The sequence below is a fragment of the Rhamphochromis sp. 'chilingali' genome (assembly GCF_963969265.1).
Source record: "Rhamphochromis sp. 'chilingali' genome assembly, chromosome: 4".
In the NCBI taxonomy this organism is placed as follows: Eukaryota; Metazoa; Chordata; class Actinopteri; order Cichliformes; family Cichlidae; genus Rhamphochromis; species Rhamphochromis sp. 'chilingali'.
In genome coordinates, this window is record NC_137948.1 from 36,120,023 (window position 1) to 36,136,439 (window position 16,417).

Sequence of the window (16,417 nt, forward strand, 5' to 3'; positions counted from 1 at the left end):
CAAAATATATACACAAGATAAGATAAGATAAGATAAGATAAAACCCTTATTAGTCCCACATGTGGGAAATTTGTTTTGTTAAAGCAGAAAGTGGACAGTGCAAAGTTACATAGCAAAAATTAGAAAAACACAGGAATAGAATAAGATAACTTCACTAGCTGGGCCACGTCCTCATCTTTAGGTTTGACAGCGTTTTAGTAGGTAAAGGTGAATGGCTTTGACATGAATTGAGCTGCGGTTTGGGGAAGGCCTCGAAGGGGACTGGCGATGGCTCCCAGGCCTGGCAGATCCCCATGAACTAAATAGAAGCGAAGAAGTTAAAGAATAGAGAAAAAGAAGGGAGGGAGGGGCACGTAAACGAGAATGAACAGCTTGCAGAACTGGGGGAACCTATATAGATGACAGCCAGAAGGAGCGTGTTTGGAGGTGTGGTCCCTCTCCTGAAATTTCGATACATAATCTCCAAAAGAATGAGAATAAAAATACTGTACATAATAGAATTTAATAGAATAAAATACTATCTAATAGAATAGAAATAGAATACAAATACCATATACAACTGAGTAAAATACAATGTTGTCAGATAAAGAGTATTGCACTTAGTGTTATTGCACATGTGTGGATGTGTGTGCTTGATCAGTTGAAGTCTTTGTTGTGGAGTCTGACAGCAGTGGGGAGGAAAGACCTGCGAAATCTCTCCGTCCCGCATCGTGGGTGCCGCAGTCTCCCACTGAAGGAGCTGCTCAGTGCTGTCAGAGTCTCCTCCATTGGGTGGGAGATGTTGTCTAACAGGGATGACAGCTTGGCAACCATTCTTCTATCACTCACCACCTCCACTGGCTCCAGAGGGCATCCTTGAACACAACTGGCTCTCCAGAAAAGCCTTTTCAGTCTCTTCCTGTCCCCGGCAGAGATGTTGCCATCCCAGCAGACCACCCTGTAAAAGGTGGCTGAGGCCACCACAGAGACATAGAAGGAGTGGCCCTTCACTCCAAAAGACCTGAGTCTCTGCAGCAGGTACAGCCTGCTCTGCCCTTTTCTGTAGAAGGCATCTGAATTATGAGTCCAGTCCAGTTTATTGTTCAGATAAACACCAAGGTACCTGTAGCTGTCCACAGCCTCAATGTCCATACCTTGAATGTTTAGTGGTTGTAGTGGAGGATGTTTGTGCCTTATATTTTATTAGTGTTGATCTGGAGGTAGTTCTGCTGGTACCAGTCCACAAAGTTGTGGGTCAGTTCTCTGTACTCCTTGTCGTCCCCATCAGAGATGAGGCCGACTATTGCAGAGTCAACAGAGAACTTCTGCAGGAAGCACTGGGTGGAGTTGTGGGAGAAGTCTGCAGTGTAGATGATGAAGAGGAACAGAGCCAGAACAGTTCCCTGTGCGGCCCCCGTACTGCAGAAGACCCTGTCCGACATACAGCCCTGAGTTCTCACATACTGTGGTCGGTCAGTGAGGTAGTCCAGTATCCATGTAGTGGGGTGATGGTCCACTCCTGAGTTCTCCAGCTTGTAACAATACAAATCAACAATAAACATGCCCTGAAAAACACAATAAATCATGAACTCTAATAAATTTAAAAAATACCATCAAATAAAACAATAGAAACAAACAAGACCGTGCTTGCACAATAAAGGCCAGGATATACTGTACCAACAAGAATAAGTAGGTTTTTTTTAGGTGTTTTAAAATATTTGGGTGACTGGGCATCTCTTATGTGAAAAGGTAGGTTGATCCAAAGATTAGAGGCCACCACTAAAAAGACTCTCTCACCTCCCATTTTTACGCCTACATTTAAGAATCTACAAGAGCAGTTGGTTCATAGACATCATTGATGTAGTCGGGGTGTATGGCTATAAAAGTTCAGTAGTAGGGTGCAGTAGGTGCAGTTTTATTTATATATGTACTTTATATTGTAAGGTAAGTCTTTAGAATAATACAAAGAAAACAGAGAAACCCCAAAAATCAGAAGCAGCTGAAGCATGTTGGATCATTAGTACAGCCTATGAGTACTATGAGAGAATTATAATAGTTGAGCCTAGAAGTAATAAAAGCATGAACTAGTTTTTTGGCCTCACTGTAGTCTTAAAATAAAAAATGGCGTTTTGAGGTGGGTCTTGTGATGGTGCAATGCTGTTGTAATCATCCTGTTTCTTTCCTCTCAAAAGACAAGCTGCTGCATTGTGTACAGTTTGCAGGTGATGAAGCAACATGGTTTGTATAGGCAGACATAGTTGTAGATCATCTGCAATGCAAAGTAAGGAGAAGTTGTGTTTTTAAAAAAATGGTAAATGGCCCGTATTTGTATAGCGCTTTTCTAGTCCCTAAGGACCCCAAAGCACTTTACACAACCAGTCATCCACCCATTCACACACACATTCACACACTGGTGATGGCAAGCTACATTGTAGCCACAGCCACCCTGGGGCGCACTGACAGAGGCGAGGCTGCCGGACACTGGCGCCACCGGGCCCTCTGACCACCACCAAAATGACCCCAAGGCAATCATATAAACAGAGAGAGCCCTCAGTTACCCCAAACAGTTAAAAGCCTGTCATTAAAACCTCTTGAAAGGGCTTTTTTTCGGTGTAATACTCTGCTTGAAACCAGTCTAGATTTTCTTCAGAGATACTACTAAATGTTTATAAGCATTAGATCAACAATACCTGGCCCAAAGATACTGTTTCCAGGAAGCTGTAAGATGACGGCAAATGTTGAACTATTTCCATTAAGCAAGACAAAAACACGCCTTCATACAACCACGCAAGAAAAACAGCATTTGTGATGTTCATCTCCAACCACTAGATGGCACTTTAGCAACAGTTTTTGCTATTGACTCACGTTTAATAAATCCCTTGGAGGTTCCTAAGGACATTTATTGTCTTTTTCATTTTTAGTTTTAAACCATCTTCACTGTGTTGAGTGGAATATAGCCAAATTTGTCAAAGAATGTTTTTTTTTCTTATTTTTTTTAATTGTGGTGTCAATTCATTAAAACCCTGAGCTTGTACAGCACAGTTGCTCTTCCTTTATCTTTCACAGCTATTTAAACTATTGTTTTTCTTACATTTGTTCGACTTCTCACATCACTTTTTTTGAAAAAAAAAAACATTATTCAGAATACACATTAACACCTCGCTTTTATAATAGTTATAATGTCAGGTTTAATTATGAGGACTTTATATTCACATGCTATTTTTTCCTCCTGAATAATTCCTTGAATAATTTTACTTCCGTTTCCAAAGTGTGTTTAAACTGCTGTAAAACCTCAATTTGTGTATGGTTACCTTGGCAGGATGCAACATGCAAAATTCAACCCGTTAACTACTTGTTGGTTTTTCAACAGTGCGAGCTTTCAGCTGTCAAATCAGCCCGAGAGAGAGAGTACACTACGTTAAGCAGAGCAGGAAAGCCACACAGCCTTCAAAATAAAGGTATCACATTTTAGTTAAATAAAGTCACCTGTAATTGCGATAAATATATCTCAAGGCTTCGTGGCTCACCTCATCATATGATAACATGATAGTAATGCTTTCCAAACTCGTCTCCTAGCTAGTTTTTTCAGCTTTGACGTACAGAAAACACTCGAAGATTCAACTACATAACAGTGGAAGATATTTGCAGATATCTCAGGTCCACAAACCTGTGCAAAAGAGTTTTTTTCTTTTCTTTTCTTTTTTACACCTGTGTTTTACCCCGACTGTTTCTGTTAATATGCGTTTAAAAACATAAATGGAAAAGTTGACTTCTTGCATCCTGAAATGAAACATGAAAAAAAAAGACCCTCTTTGATCAAATTAAATCTCTGACAAATTCGTTTATTAACCCTTTTATTTTGAAGGCTGACCTGTTTGCGGTCTCGTGTATGAGTGGTATTGTGACAGATGGGGAAGAGGTGGAGTTGAAAGACAGCATCCACTTCATTCAGCTGTTAATTCACTGTGTGCCAAGGCAGCCTGCGTACCTTGATACATCGACTTTGTTTAGCTGTTTTTGTACTGATTCTTTTCCCCTCTATCCTTGGATATAAATGACTGATTGCCAAATGGGTAAGACTTGGTTTAGTTGCCTTTTTATTACTGATTTTAATATGTATTTATTTAGTTCATATTTACAGAGAACGGGATCGTTTAAATTATTGATATTTAAATGTAGGTGTGATTTTCAGAGACTGTCACTGGATATTTAAAATTAAAAGGCTCTTTCATGCAATTTACCTTCATAATTGTCTTTTAGTATACTCCTGATGTGTGATACTCTTATTATAAAGACGCTTGACCTTATGACATGAATTGGATCTTAAAAAGTTACCCAGCTGTTTTATAGGGAAGCTTCAAGTTTCACACTGTCATGTTTCTAACTAAACAGCTGTAATTTGAAGACAAATCATTAGAAATAAATACTGCTATTCCTGGTGCAAACCTTCAATGCATGCTGAGAACAGCTGGTGGAACGTTTTAGTGATGGTTGTACACTTCAGCATATACCACTTCTCACTGTTTAACCTTGTGGTCATACATTGTGGGTCTTAGCAGCTGAAATGGGGAAGAGACTCACATTCACATGCACGTCACCGACTGTAACATTAAAAAGGAAGTTGCAAAGATGCCTAAACTACTTAAAAACGTAACTTAAAGTCAGCGGTTATTTTTCAGATTGGTAATTCGGTATCTAAATTACCTAAACAAAGGCTCCAATGATTTAAGCCTGTCAGCTTTGTTGCACAAGATGTGTAAAGGAAGGGTGGGGAAGTGGAAGCGCTGTGGTCACATCATTAACAGCAAACAACATATCTCTACAGGAAGTATTGGCAGTTAGCAGTCTTTTAGCTTTAAATATTCTAAAAAATATTTATTTTCTCAAAGGATCAATGTAAAAAAAAAAAAAAAAGGTCAGTATGGCCTGAATGCTGCTGAGGAACCAGAGTGCATACACTTTGCTTTGCTTATCATAACATCTCATCATCTATGCTGATGATAAAAATATGTTGCTTTGCTGTTGTTGTTGTTTTTTTTAAAGTTACGTCTCTTCATTTTCTAAAATCTAAAGAACAGGTGTTTAATTTTGTCTTTATCCATGTAAAACACAAATACTGAGAAAATTAAATGGAATTTGCCGAGAGAGGATGTTGGGTAAACCACCAAATGGTATGACGCTTTCGTTAATGATTCATTTTTAAGCCAAACAGGAGGTCAGTGCTGTTTTAAGATGATGCAACTTCGGTGAGCTGCAGTGGAGCTGCTTTGCAAACTGACACTGCTACAAATAAAGCCACAAAGACAAAATTCAAAGTGCACAAAGAATTAAAAAAATAAATAAATTGCGCCTTACTAAAAATTGACCTTACCTTGATATTAACACTGGCCCTTGAATATGTGAAGGCGGGTGACACTGGCTATCATTAGACATGTTTCTACAGCAGAGAGTTGTGAGTTGGCATGAACATTTATAGAAATGGTAAGAGTAATGGTGCCTCTTTTTTGTTTCTGAGGCTTTGCAGTAATGTTTCAATTATGCTCAGTTGTGGGCGTAGGAAAAGGGCTGTTCAGTCCCAAGAGGACCCTCGTACAGTTGTGACTGTGAGAAAGTATAACCCCCGCCTAAGCTGGCCACAGCTTCTTCATGTTTCTGTCACATTCAAGTTTGTAACATGGAACAGGAGTGAGGCAAATGAATGTGGTTGTTGATTTGCTGTTTATTACGTGTGTTTATATGGCAAACTGATAGCCATGTTTGAGTTTAAAACTGATCAGTACTGATCCATACCCAGAGGTATTTGAAAGACAGTCAGAAGCAGCTGTTTCCAGTGGAGGCGCCTTTTTTCTCCTCCAGAGCCTGGTTTGGAAATTCTCCTACAGGTGCAGACAAAGCGCAAAAGTGTGGGGGCTGCTCTAAAAGGGGCCCTCAAGTTTCCCCAGTGGAAAACAGTCTATCACTACAATGTGAAGATGAAGGAAACTCTGGGTCATTAAGATAACTAACCCCTGTGACGCAATGACCACATGCAACTGATAATTGAATCTAAAATCATAATACGGTAAAATATTATCTATAACCGAGCAAATTTCCAAATACTATTTTCTTCCTTAGAATTAATGATCATTAAAAAAAAACACAAGTCATGCTATGGCTCTGTTTCTGTTTAATGGAATGGAAATATGAGAAAACTCATCATGGATTTGCGAGTGTCTCTGTTTTCGAGAAAAATATTCACAGTACTGTTTTGTGGTGACAGAAATCATTCATGAAAAAACCACAGCACCTGTCTCACATATCTTCCAGAGAAGCCATCTTCCCTGTGTTGTGGTTGTTTTTAAATATACTCCACATTTTCAATATGCAAATTATCATTCAAATTATTCAAGAACAGCTCCGTTCTGCACATTTGTTTTACAGTAGATATTGTTGTATTTGAAGAACTTGTTGTTGGAATTGCTGGAATTATATTGTTCCACTGTATGTTTAGTTTCCTCAGATTTTACATCAGAAGAGAAGATGGAGATCAAAACCATCAAGACATATAAAAAAGACCTTCTGGATGATATCCAGGTAACCTGTATACATATACCAGGCATGTCCAAGGTCCAGTCCAGGGGCCAATAACAGCCCTAGGGCAGATTTTATATGGCCCCTCGCTCCCACCACCACAGACAGAATTAATAAAGTGTCATTTGTCTTTTCACCTCATGGTAGCAGCACCAGTTTCAAATGAACCTGAGATGCATCTTCAGCAGATCTTTATGTTATTTTACTCCATGTGTAAATGAAAAGCAGGTTAATTTTGAACACCTGATCACCATAACAACAATTCTTGCATTATTAAAAAAATAAAATGTGAAAAAAGAAGCATAATGTTTCAAAAAAAAAAAGGTGAGAAGGATTGGGGCCCCTGGGTGATCTTCCATCAATATGGCACTCTTATAAAAAAAAGTTTATACAATCATTGCACTTATTTTTGTGTTTTCGTGTTTTTCACGTTTTTTTAAACAATATAAAATACTTTTCTTTCTCTCTGTCTTTTCCAGAAGTTAAAAATGGAGATAGACAATGTGATGGCAGAAATACTCAGTTTTGAGTCTGCAGAAGAAAAGTAAGTAGACTCTTTTTGTTTTTTTTGTGCAAAATGGGAAAAACCCTACACCTGCATCATGCACGGAGGTTTCTTTGTCGTGTATTTAGAACACCTACACAATGCCACTGACAAAAAACATGTAAATGTCTTACATGACTCAGTGACACAGTGCCTTTCAAACAAGTTTCTCTTCTTCCAATGATTACTAACACTTGAAAAGAGTTTTCCACTTATAACATATTGATTAGCTATTTTTTTGATGAGAAAACAGTTTTTTGTTTCACAGTTGTGGGCAAAATTATGCAACACTTCCCCCCTAATTACAATCACTGATCCAAACTAGGCTGATAGTCAATAGAATGAGATGCATGAAACCTGTTGCAACCAATGAGTCTCGGATGTATATATTGCATCAAATGTGCCATATTGTGCAACTTCCAAAAAAATAATTATGGACTAATGATGTTAATTTTACAGTACTGTGCAAAAGGCTTGAGGCAGGTGTAATTTAGTCATATTTTGCTTCCAAAGAGCCAAACTTTTGCAGTGGTTCTCCGAGCTTTCTGAAGTCTTTTAAAGTTTTTCATTAGAAATTGGCTGCTTTTTCACTTATTCTCTGTCCTGTCCCATCAACAGCATGGCATATCTCAATTCAATTCAGTTCAATTCTATTCTATTCTATCTTTAAAGTGCAAAATCACAACAACTGTTGCCTCAAGGTGTTTTATATTGTAAGGTAAAGACCATAAGATGATACAAAGAGAACCCCAACAATCAGGGAACCTTCTATGAGCAAGCACTTGGCAACAGTGTGAAGGAAAAATTCCCTTTTAACAGGAATAAATCTCTGGAAGAACCAGGCTCAGGGAGGGGCGGCCATCTGTCACGATCTCGGCATGGCATGCATCATATCCTTAAAGCAATTTGAGGAAACTGAAAAAGTCGAGGAAAAAAGAGGAAGTTGAGGCCTGAAAGACAATCTACAGCAGATGACAGTACTGTCATGTCCTTAAGAAATAGGAAAAAAACAACACAACTGACACATCGACTACACCGACTATCTACTCTTTGGTGAAGCTGCTTCAGAAATGGTCTCTGTGGAGGCGTGTCTGTCAAGAAGTCATTCTTAAGGAAGGGAGACTAGGAGAAAAGACCTGGACTGAAAATCAGTGAAAACAGGTCATGGTCATGGTTAAAGTTTGAATGTCAGTATGTATGCGGGAAATAAGAAAGGAGGCACAACAATGAGTCTCTACGGCTATAGTGGAGGCTCTGACCTGGTTTAGGACTGCATTTCAGACAGGGGTGACGGATTCTTTTCAAAACTGCAGGAATTATGAATGCAGAAAAGTATTGTCAGGTTTTGATCCACCATGCAATACCATCTGGAAAGTGTATTATCCCAACAAACTGACAGTGCAGTAAAACAAACCTGGATAGACAAAATATACAATGAAGCACTATCATTCATGAATTGGCCTCCACTGAGGCTGGACCTCAACATTATTAAAGCAGTTTGGGATCATCTTGATAAAGAATGGAAAAAAAGACAGCCAACATTCAAATGTCCTTCAAGAAGGCTACACATGCAATCCTGTGCAGTTGTTTTGCACCGAGCATGTGTGCAAAGAAAATGAAAAAGAACAAGTGTAAGACTTTTGTCCACGACTGACATTTTTCTCATTATTGTTGATTTTTCAGCAAAGCAATAGAGAAAAACAAACAATTTGCAAATGGGAAGAAGAAATTCAACATGGACCCTAAAAAGGTAAGCTGGATCAACATACTCGACAAGGAATAACCATTTGTTATGAAGAATTAAAAAACAAACAAACAAAAAAGCCTTTTTGCATTTCGCTGTCTGAGCTTTTGCAGCTGAGCACCTTCCTCCAGCACAGCAGCTTGTATTAACTTTCATGTGTGTCATACTGAAGGGGCCGCCGTGTCTGTGAACAGAACAGACACCCTGGCCCACACCAGAGTTTCTGTGGTTTTGCTTGGAGGTCAAAGTTATGACTGCTGTGCGTGCAAATGTTTGCAACTACTGATACAATGAATAATTCTTGTCATGGTTTACTTTCTTTTTTGTTTAGCTTAACTTTACTACAACTTAATATAACTTGACACACTTATATAACAGTGTTCCACTTTGAACCATAGGCAGTCTAAAGTAATATAAACATGACAATCAATGTGTAATCAACGTTGGATTACACAGAAGAGAATTAAGGCAGCATGTAGCTGCATGCAGGCAATACTAAATACTAGATACTAAATGCTAAACATTGTTTTCCTCTTCAAGCACAGTATCGAGGAGAAAGAGGAAGAGATAACTGAATTTAAGGAATTAGGATTACAGATGCTGTGAACTTGCTGTGTTTTACCAGCATGAGATGAGATCATTGTGAAAGTAGCACACATTAGCCACAGCAGGCAGCGCATGTGTTCCTGTGCATATTTTAAGTGCTATGTCAGAAGCTAAAAATTCTCCTTACCTGTGCAGTTTTAGTGGTGAGGACAAATAGAGCCCAAATGTGAACTTCTGTGAAATGATCCGCTTGCTTGCAGGGAATCAACTACTTGTTGGAGATTAAGCTGCTGGATGGAAGTGCTCAATCCATCGCTGAGTTTCTCTACAAGGAAGAAGGACTCAACAAGACAGCCATTGGAGAATTCCTTGGAGAAAGGTGAGTGAGGCCAGGGAGTGTGCAGACGGCAGTAGAAGGGAGGCAATGAGGATGGGAGTGAAGGAAATGAAAAGGTGTAGAATCAGAGCGTGAGGAGGCTAAAACACAGGATAAGTTAGGATAGGTCTTGTATGGAAAAGGTGAAAACTTTTCTTTTGTTTCATGCCTTTTCCCTCACACTCCGCCCCACAGGGAAGAACTCCACCTTCAGACCCTGAAGGCTTTTGTGGAGCTGCACGAGTTCTCCGACCTCAACCTGGTCCAGGCTCTCAGGTCAGCCCCTCTTCATCTGCTGTGTCATAAACACAATTTTTCTTCATGATCATTTTACAAGGATGTTTGCATACACATATGTAATAGTATAATGGATAACACCAATAGGAACCTAACTAAATGTAGACTTGCAGACTTGACCTTTTAACTGCTAAACAAAGACAAAAGGCCATAGAAGGGCATAATTGAAGTTTAAATGTACCTACATTGTAATATTTGCACTTATTTATGAGCAAAAACAGAGAAAAAGAGTAATATGTAATCAGAAAGTCTTTCCACAGTCACTAAACTGTAACTGTTATCAGACAAGCAGCTATATATAACTTGTTCACAGTGTGGACAGGCCCAATGTTCACTCAGAGGTATCAGGAGCAGTAAAATTACTCCAAACCTTTTGCTACAGAGACAGGCAGATTTAGATTGCAAATGACGACGGTGGTATGGAGGAAAAAAAGTATTCCAAAAATATTTGTAAAATTTTGATTTCCAAAGAAAAGGGTATTGATCAAAAATGTTAAGATTGTGTAGCAAATTAAAATGTCCTTTATCCAAAACAAAAAAAAAATGTATAAGGTTAGTCATCCTGGTGATAAATACTCAGGATGGAAACAGTTATTTACTGTTGTTTATTATGCTTCCAGGCATTTTGAGAAGTCAAAAAGAAAATCTACCTAATGTTGCACAGTAACAGTGATGTCATCGGGGTTATCCTGTCTGGTTATCCCTCCTTTCCTTGACCTTGTTAGGATCAAGTAAAATTCACCTTGAAAAGGAACTGACAAATAATTTTAAAACAAAAAGTAAAGGAGAAATAAGAACCACGGTGCTTAGAGTCTCACCCTTTCATTTTACAGCAGCTATTTCTGACACAGGTCCGCTCTAAACCACATTGTTCTAAAGATACAATACATCTGAAATGAGTTCTTACTGTGTTATTTGCAGGGCACAGACGCATGGAGAAGCCAGTGAATGACTTGATTCCTTTAGTTATTTGATCTACTTCAATGCCTGACTGTATAAAGGCACCCATGACACAAACTTAACTGACATGTAAAATGAACCTAAAAAGAGGACATAACCAATGCAAATGTGAAACTATATTTTCATACAGCTATTTTGATGGAGAGCACTTCTCTGAACTCATGTAACGAGCCCTTCCCATATGGCCACAACTCATAATGACCAAACTTGGCAAAATTAGAGTATATTAATAACTTTCCCTGATGACCAAGCAATTCCAACCCAAGTGTTGAAGATGAAATTTGTCAGAATTTCACAAGCAGAACAGCCAAACTTGATTCTCACATTAAATGTAACATTTCCTGTCCTTGTATGCTGATGTTAACATGCTGTATAGATGACTCCACCACAGGTCACACTGACCGATCTGCTGTTAATCAGTCCTTCAGCACAAAAAGCAGCTATAAAGTCCAGACTTTGAGACTTGCTACAGACAGACAGTGCGTCTCCTGTCTACTTGCTGATAAACAGCTTCACGTGTATTGTTAACATACTGAGGTGTTCTGCCTTTGCGGTGTGTATGTGACAGACAGTTTCTGTGGAGTTTCCGTCTGCCTGGTGAAGCTCAGAAGATTGACCGTATGATGGAGGCCTTCGCCACCCGCTACTGCGACTGCAACCTCGATGTCTTCCAGTCAACTGGTGGGCTTCAATATGCATTCTATATTCATACTTCCTGTTTGAGACTGTGTGTGAGAGAGCGGAGGTTTTTTTTTTTTAAATTACCACACCATCTTTGTATTTTTGATATTCACGTCTTCCTTTCTACTTTTTTTTGTGCTTTCTCCTTGTCACTAATTCTGTATTTCTCTATTCAGTACCAAAAATGCATATGTGAAACACTGGTTCAGGCTTCCTCTTATTCTTTGTGTGCGTGTGCATCTTCCTCTTAACCCCAGACACGTGCTACATCCTGTCTTTTGCCATCATCATGTTGAACACGAGCCTTCACAACCCCAACGTGAAGGACAAAACCACTCTGGAGCGTTTCATCTCCATGAACAGAGGCATCAACAATGGAGAGGACCTACCCAATGATCTGCTGTCGGTGAGAACCTCTCAAAAACACAATCACAGCGCCCACGTAGACGCCAAGAAGCAATTACCTAAATGGACACACAGCTAACATTTTAGCCTCTGCATACATTCACCACACATTTTCAGCTCCCTAGTGATGTAAAAGAAACGGCTAGCTCATATTGTGAATAATAAGAGGAAGGTGAACAAGAAGAGATTGTGTTAAAAGTTTTTTTTTAAGTCATTGACTGGTAAACGTCAAAATGAAACAGAAGCTAACAATAATATTATTTATTACAGTATTTGTAACAAAAAGTAAAACCACACAGTTCCTTTCCTCCTCGAGAAAGTAATACCTGTATTTCATAGTCGCCACTAATGTGGAACTGAAACACACACAGACATGAAAACATCCAGGTTCTCTCATGCCAATCTTCCACCCACAGGTCAGTCGAGGCCGTCAGCGGGTTACAGGAGGCTCAGGATCATATTTTATATTCACCTGCATTTCATTTCACTCTCTCTACGCACAGAAACTGTACGAGAGCATACGCAACGAGCCCTTCAAAATCCCAGAGGACGATGGGAATGATCTGACTCACACCTTCTTCAACCCCGACAGAGAAGGATGGCTCCTCAAACTTGGTAAAATCCCACCCAGAAAACATGCTTAAACAGTGGACTTTTTTTTTATGTTAAGCGTGCTTTGCCCTGCTGTGTGGCATCACATCTTAGTAATTTGCTACACAAACAGGAAAGTACAGAGGAAGCACGGAGAGAATGACCCAATACTGGAAGATTCTCATGTGTGCTTGCACGTAAGTGACATAATATCCCCAACCAACAGCCCACATTTTTGTTGTCTCTCTATTTTAGGAGGTCGAGTTAAGACGTGGAAGAGGCGATGGTTCATTCTGACAGACAACTGCCTCTACTACTTCGAGTACACCACTGTAAGGCCTCTGTCAAACTCATCATGCTGTCACTGTATATTTGTCCTTCTCTAGCTGTTGCTAAGCTCTTTTGATGAATCAGGTGAATGGCATCATAGGTGGTAGGGTTTAATCAGTTTTTTTTTACATATCACTGACATCGAAGTTGTAGTTATGAAAACCTAACTGGAACGTAACCATAGAGACGGTTGTGCTGAAAACGCCCATGTTTTATTACGTGGCTTTTTTTTCTTGCCTAATGTTACAGATAAAAATGACACATTAATGTCTTTAACCTTTGAAGATTGACCAAATTCTCAGTGAGTTACGTGGTGTTACTCAGGCTTTGAAAACCAAAATGTGATGTTATTTCCGGTAAAAGTGTCACTTAATAATCTTATATCAGGTATCTATCCCTATCTTTTCTGCTTCCCTTTTTTTCTGACATTGGTAACATTTTTTTTATTCTCATCTCTACATTTTTTTTTGTTTTTTTACCCACCTGACTCATCAATAAATGTCTTTTGGATCTGCCTGTAGGATAAAGAGCCCCGAGGCATCATCCCCCTGGAGAATCTCTGTGTTAGAGAAGTGCATTACCCTCGTAAACCGGTAAGATCTTGTCAGCTGTTCAAGCAGAACACAAACACATTCTGCAAGTTGATAAACTGATAGTTTCTAAGAGTGACTTTCATGTTGATGGTCTTGCATCGTGTAGTACTGTCTGGAGCTGTACAACCCCAACAGTCGAGGGCAGAAGATCAAAGCATGTAAGACAGAGACGGATGGCAGGGTGGTGGAGGGGAAACACCAGTCCTACACAATCTGTGCCTCCAGCGCAGAAGAGAGAGATTCCTGGATTGAGGCCATCAGGTCAGACCACACACACACACACACACACACACACACACACACACACACACACACACACACACACACACACACACACACTTACTTACACGCACTTCTTTCAATTAGGTCAATGAAGCTTAATATGCTATTCACGCCGGATGTTCACAAAACAGCCAGTCTTATCTCATTATTTGCTAACAAAGTTGTTGATAAAACACACATTTGGTTCCTGGTTATTTAGAGGCAGCGCTGCAAGTACAACACAAGCACACAAAGGATTAGTATCAATGCTGTGCAATACTGCGAAGTTTTGTTATTGATCTGACACCAAGTATCTAGAGAGCCACTATTGCCGATACTAAGAGCAACACTGAAGGCAGCTTATGTAGGCAAGAGGAGTGCAGTATGACTTATGAGATGAATCATCACCAATTTCTGAACTGAACACATTTTAACGACCAATAAGGTCACTGTGATTTTTAATTCTCATAATAATTAAGATAAGAAATCACACTTTTTCAGCTTTTCATGTATTCATGTAGGCTGTAAATAAAATAGATTTGACAGTCAACATTAAAAGTTTCAGACAGTTTTCATAGCACTTTGTTAAAATGTCTCAATATTAAGCATTTGTAAGGTGTAAGTAAGATATTAGCAAGTGCTTAATTCGTCATTTATATATCTTTACTCCTCCTTAGTATGTCATTACAGATTTGTTTATTTATCCATGTGTTATTGTTACACCATGTAACTATGTACAGCTATTATTCCCAGTAATAATCATAATCATTACTCATAGTAATAAAGCTATATTCATAAATGGCATACTAAAGAGGAACAATGATGTATAACTGATGTATTAAGCACTTGCTTATACCTCAATAACGCTAAATAGACATTATTATAAAGTTCTGCTGGTATTTGGATCAGTCTCCCACTCTAACCACTAGTACTTGGTTGCAGTCATGCTTGTTGCTGACTCTTCTTTTAGCTATATTTTGGTTTTCAGCAGTTTCAGAGAGAGTCTCTCTAATGGAAGATGCATGTCTTTGTTCACTAGTGCCAGCGTTTTATGTCTGACTCATGTAGCTTTAGTTTGAAATCAGCACCCTGGTGCATTTTGGAACAGCAGCATTAGCACTGAGGACACTGCTTTAAACCAATGAAACAATAAACTTCTGCCTATACCAGGATTAATCCGAATGCCTATGGAAAATATGTTCTTCAGTAAGCCAAGAGCAATACATAGTTATGTATTGTTATTTAACTGTATATTGTTATATAAGCTTTTGTTAACCTCCTATAAGCTAATGTCAGCCTTTTTTCTATCTTCAAATAGGGCAAGTATCACCAAGGATCCGTTCTACGACTTGGTCTCAGTCCGTAAGAAAAAGGTGATACACCAAACTCCCCAGGACTCAGGAGAGCAGGATCCGACCTCGTGAATGTTCAGCTCACTCCACCGTGCACTGTGGATTGTAATTTCTTTTGAAAATCATTTTAACCACCCTGCAACAAAAGGGCAATGGAGGCTTCAGAAACACACTGACGGTGGTGGTTTAGACTAAAAAAGAGACTTCCCTTTCCACTTCTCCTTTCATAGACTGAGAAACACAGTGTCAGGGGTGAAAAAATGACTCATTTGTGTTGTTCATGGCATCAGCACGGCGGGCAAAGGAGCGCTTGGCAACAAATTCTCTGGGCCCACACGAGGAGATATCTCGGTTTAGGTTAACACATTTGACAGTGTGTGTGTTTACTGCACTTGTTTTCCTCTCTGCAGTGAGAAGATGATTCTTTTGGTTTGATTTTCACCTAACCAAGTATCTCAGCTAAGGAAGAAAAATTAAACATGTGATGTCTCAGCAGTTCCTTGAATGCTATTAAAAGGCGCGCGTAGGGCACAGCGTCTTACTCAGTTCTCATAGTGCTCAGAAGCGGACATTTATAGGGTGATTTTATTTCTCTCTGGTGGACAGCTTTAAGTTTTACTGCAAATCCATTGGTGGGTATGGTGTTATCTCAGTGACCTGTTGAAGTGTCTAGTTTGTACAGAATCATTTTCACGTATGTAAATATGTTTTTCAGTTGTTTGGATCTTATACAGTCACATCAAATGCATGTTAATATGTTTTTGTCATGTAAATTGAAAGGACAGTGCAATAGGAACATGCATTTTATATCCGCTTTGTAACAAATTTACTGTGTAAATTGAAATCATTTAACCATTCATTGTGTTTTGTGTCAGTCTGTATACTGCATATGTTTGATCACTGTAAGTACTTTATTTTTTATGCTCTCACGAAATGATTATTTAATAAAAAAAAAAGTGTTTATCGATGCGTTTGTATTAAAAAGGAGGATTTTGTTTTCATGCTTTGATCTTGACAGCTGTGTTTTCGGTTGAATACGCACTGAAACCATTCAGCCACACCTTACTTCCTCATATTTATTTTGTATGCTGATATGTTTGGTTTACATCCTTGGGTGAAGCACCTAAAACCACCTCTGTGGTTTGATGTGGCAGGCTTGTGTGTGTGAGAATTTTGTCAAAACCATCC

General features: G+C 39.1%; 2 protein-coding genes across 2 annotated transcripts; one reads left to right on the forward strand and one right to left on the reverse strand.

Moving 5' to 3' along the window:
* Positions 1-662: 662 nt before the first annotated feature.
* On the reverse strand, positions 663-2,740 carry LOC308395792 (uncharacterized protein). Its single transcript, XM_080880774.1, has 2 exons — positions 2,670-2,740; positions 663-1,544 (listed from the first exon to the last, which is right to left on the reverse strand). The coding sequence occupies exons 1-2, from the start codon at positions 2,730-2,732 to the stop codon at positions 1,173-1,175; spliced, it is 435 nt and encodes a 144-aa protein (XP_080736900.1). The 5' UTR covers positions 2,733-2,740; the 3' UTR covers positions 663-1,172.
* A 1,181-nt stretch (positions 2,741-3,921) lies between these two features.
* On the forward strand, positions 3,922-16,196 carry cyth4b (cytohesin 4b). The gene is made up of 13 exons (XM_080879774.1): positions 3,922-4,052; positions 6,470-6,552; positions 7,029-7,093; positions 8,777-8,843; positions 9,644-9,762; positions 9,955-10,035; positions 11,585-11,697; positions 11,955-12,103; positions 12,606-12,717; positions 12,949-13,025; positions 13,545-13,616; positions 13,723-13,877; positions 15,196-16,196. The coding sequence occupies exons 1-13, from the start codon at positions 4,034-4,036 to the stop codon at positions 15,299-15,301; spliced, it is 1,218 nt and encodes a 405-aa protein (XP_080735900.1). The 5' UTR covers positions 3,922-4,033; the 3' UTR covers positions 15,302-16,196.
* Positions 16,197-16,417: the final 221 nt, after the last annotated feature.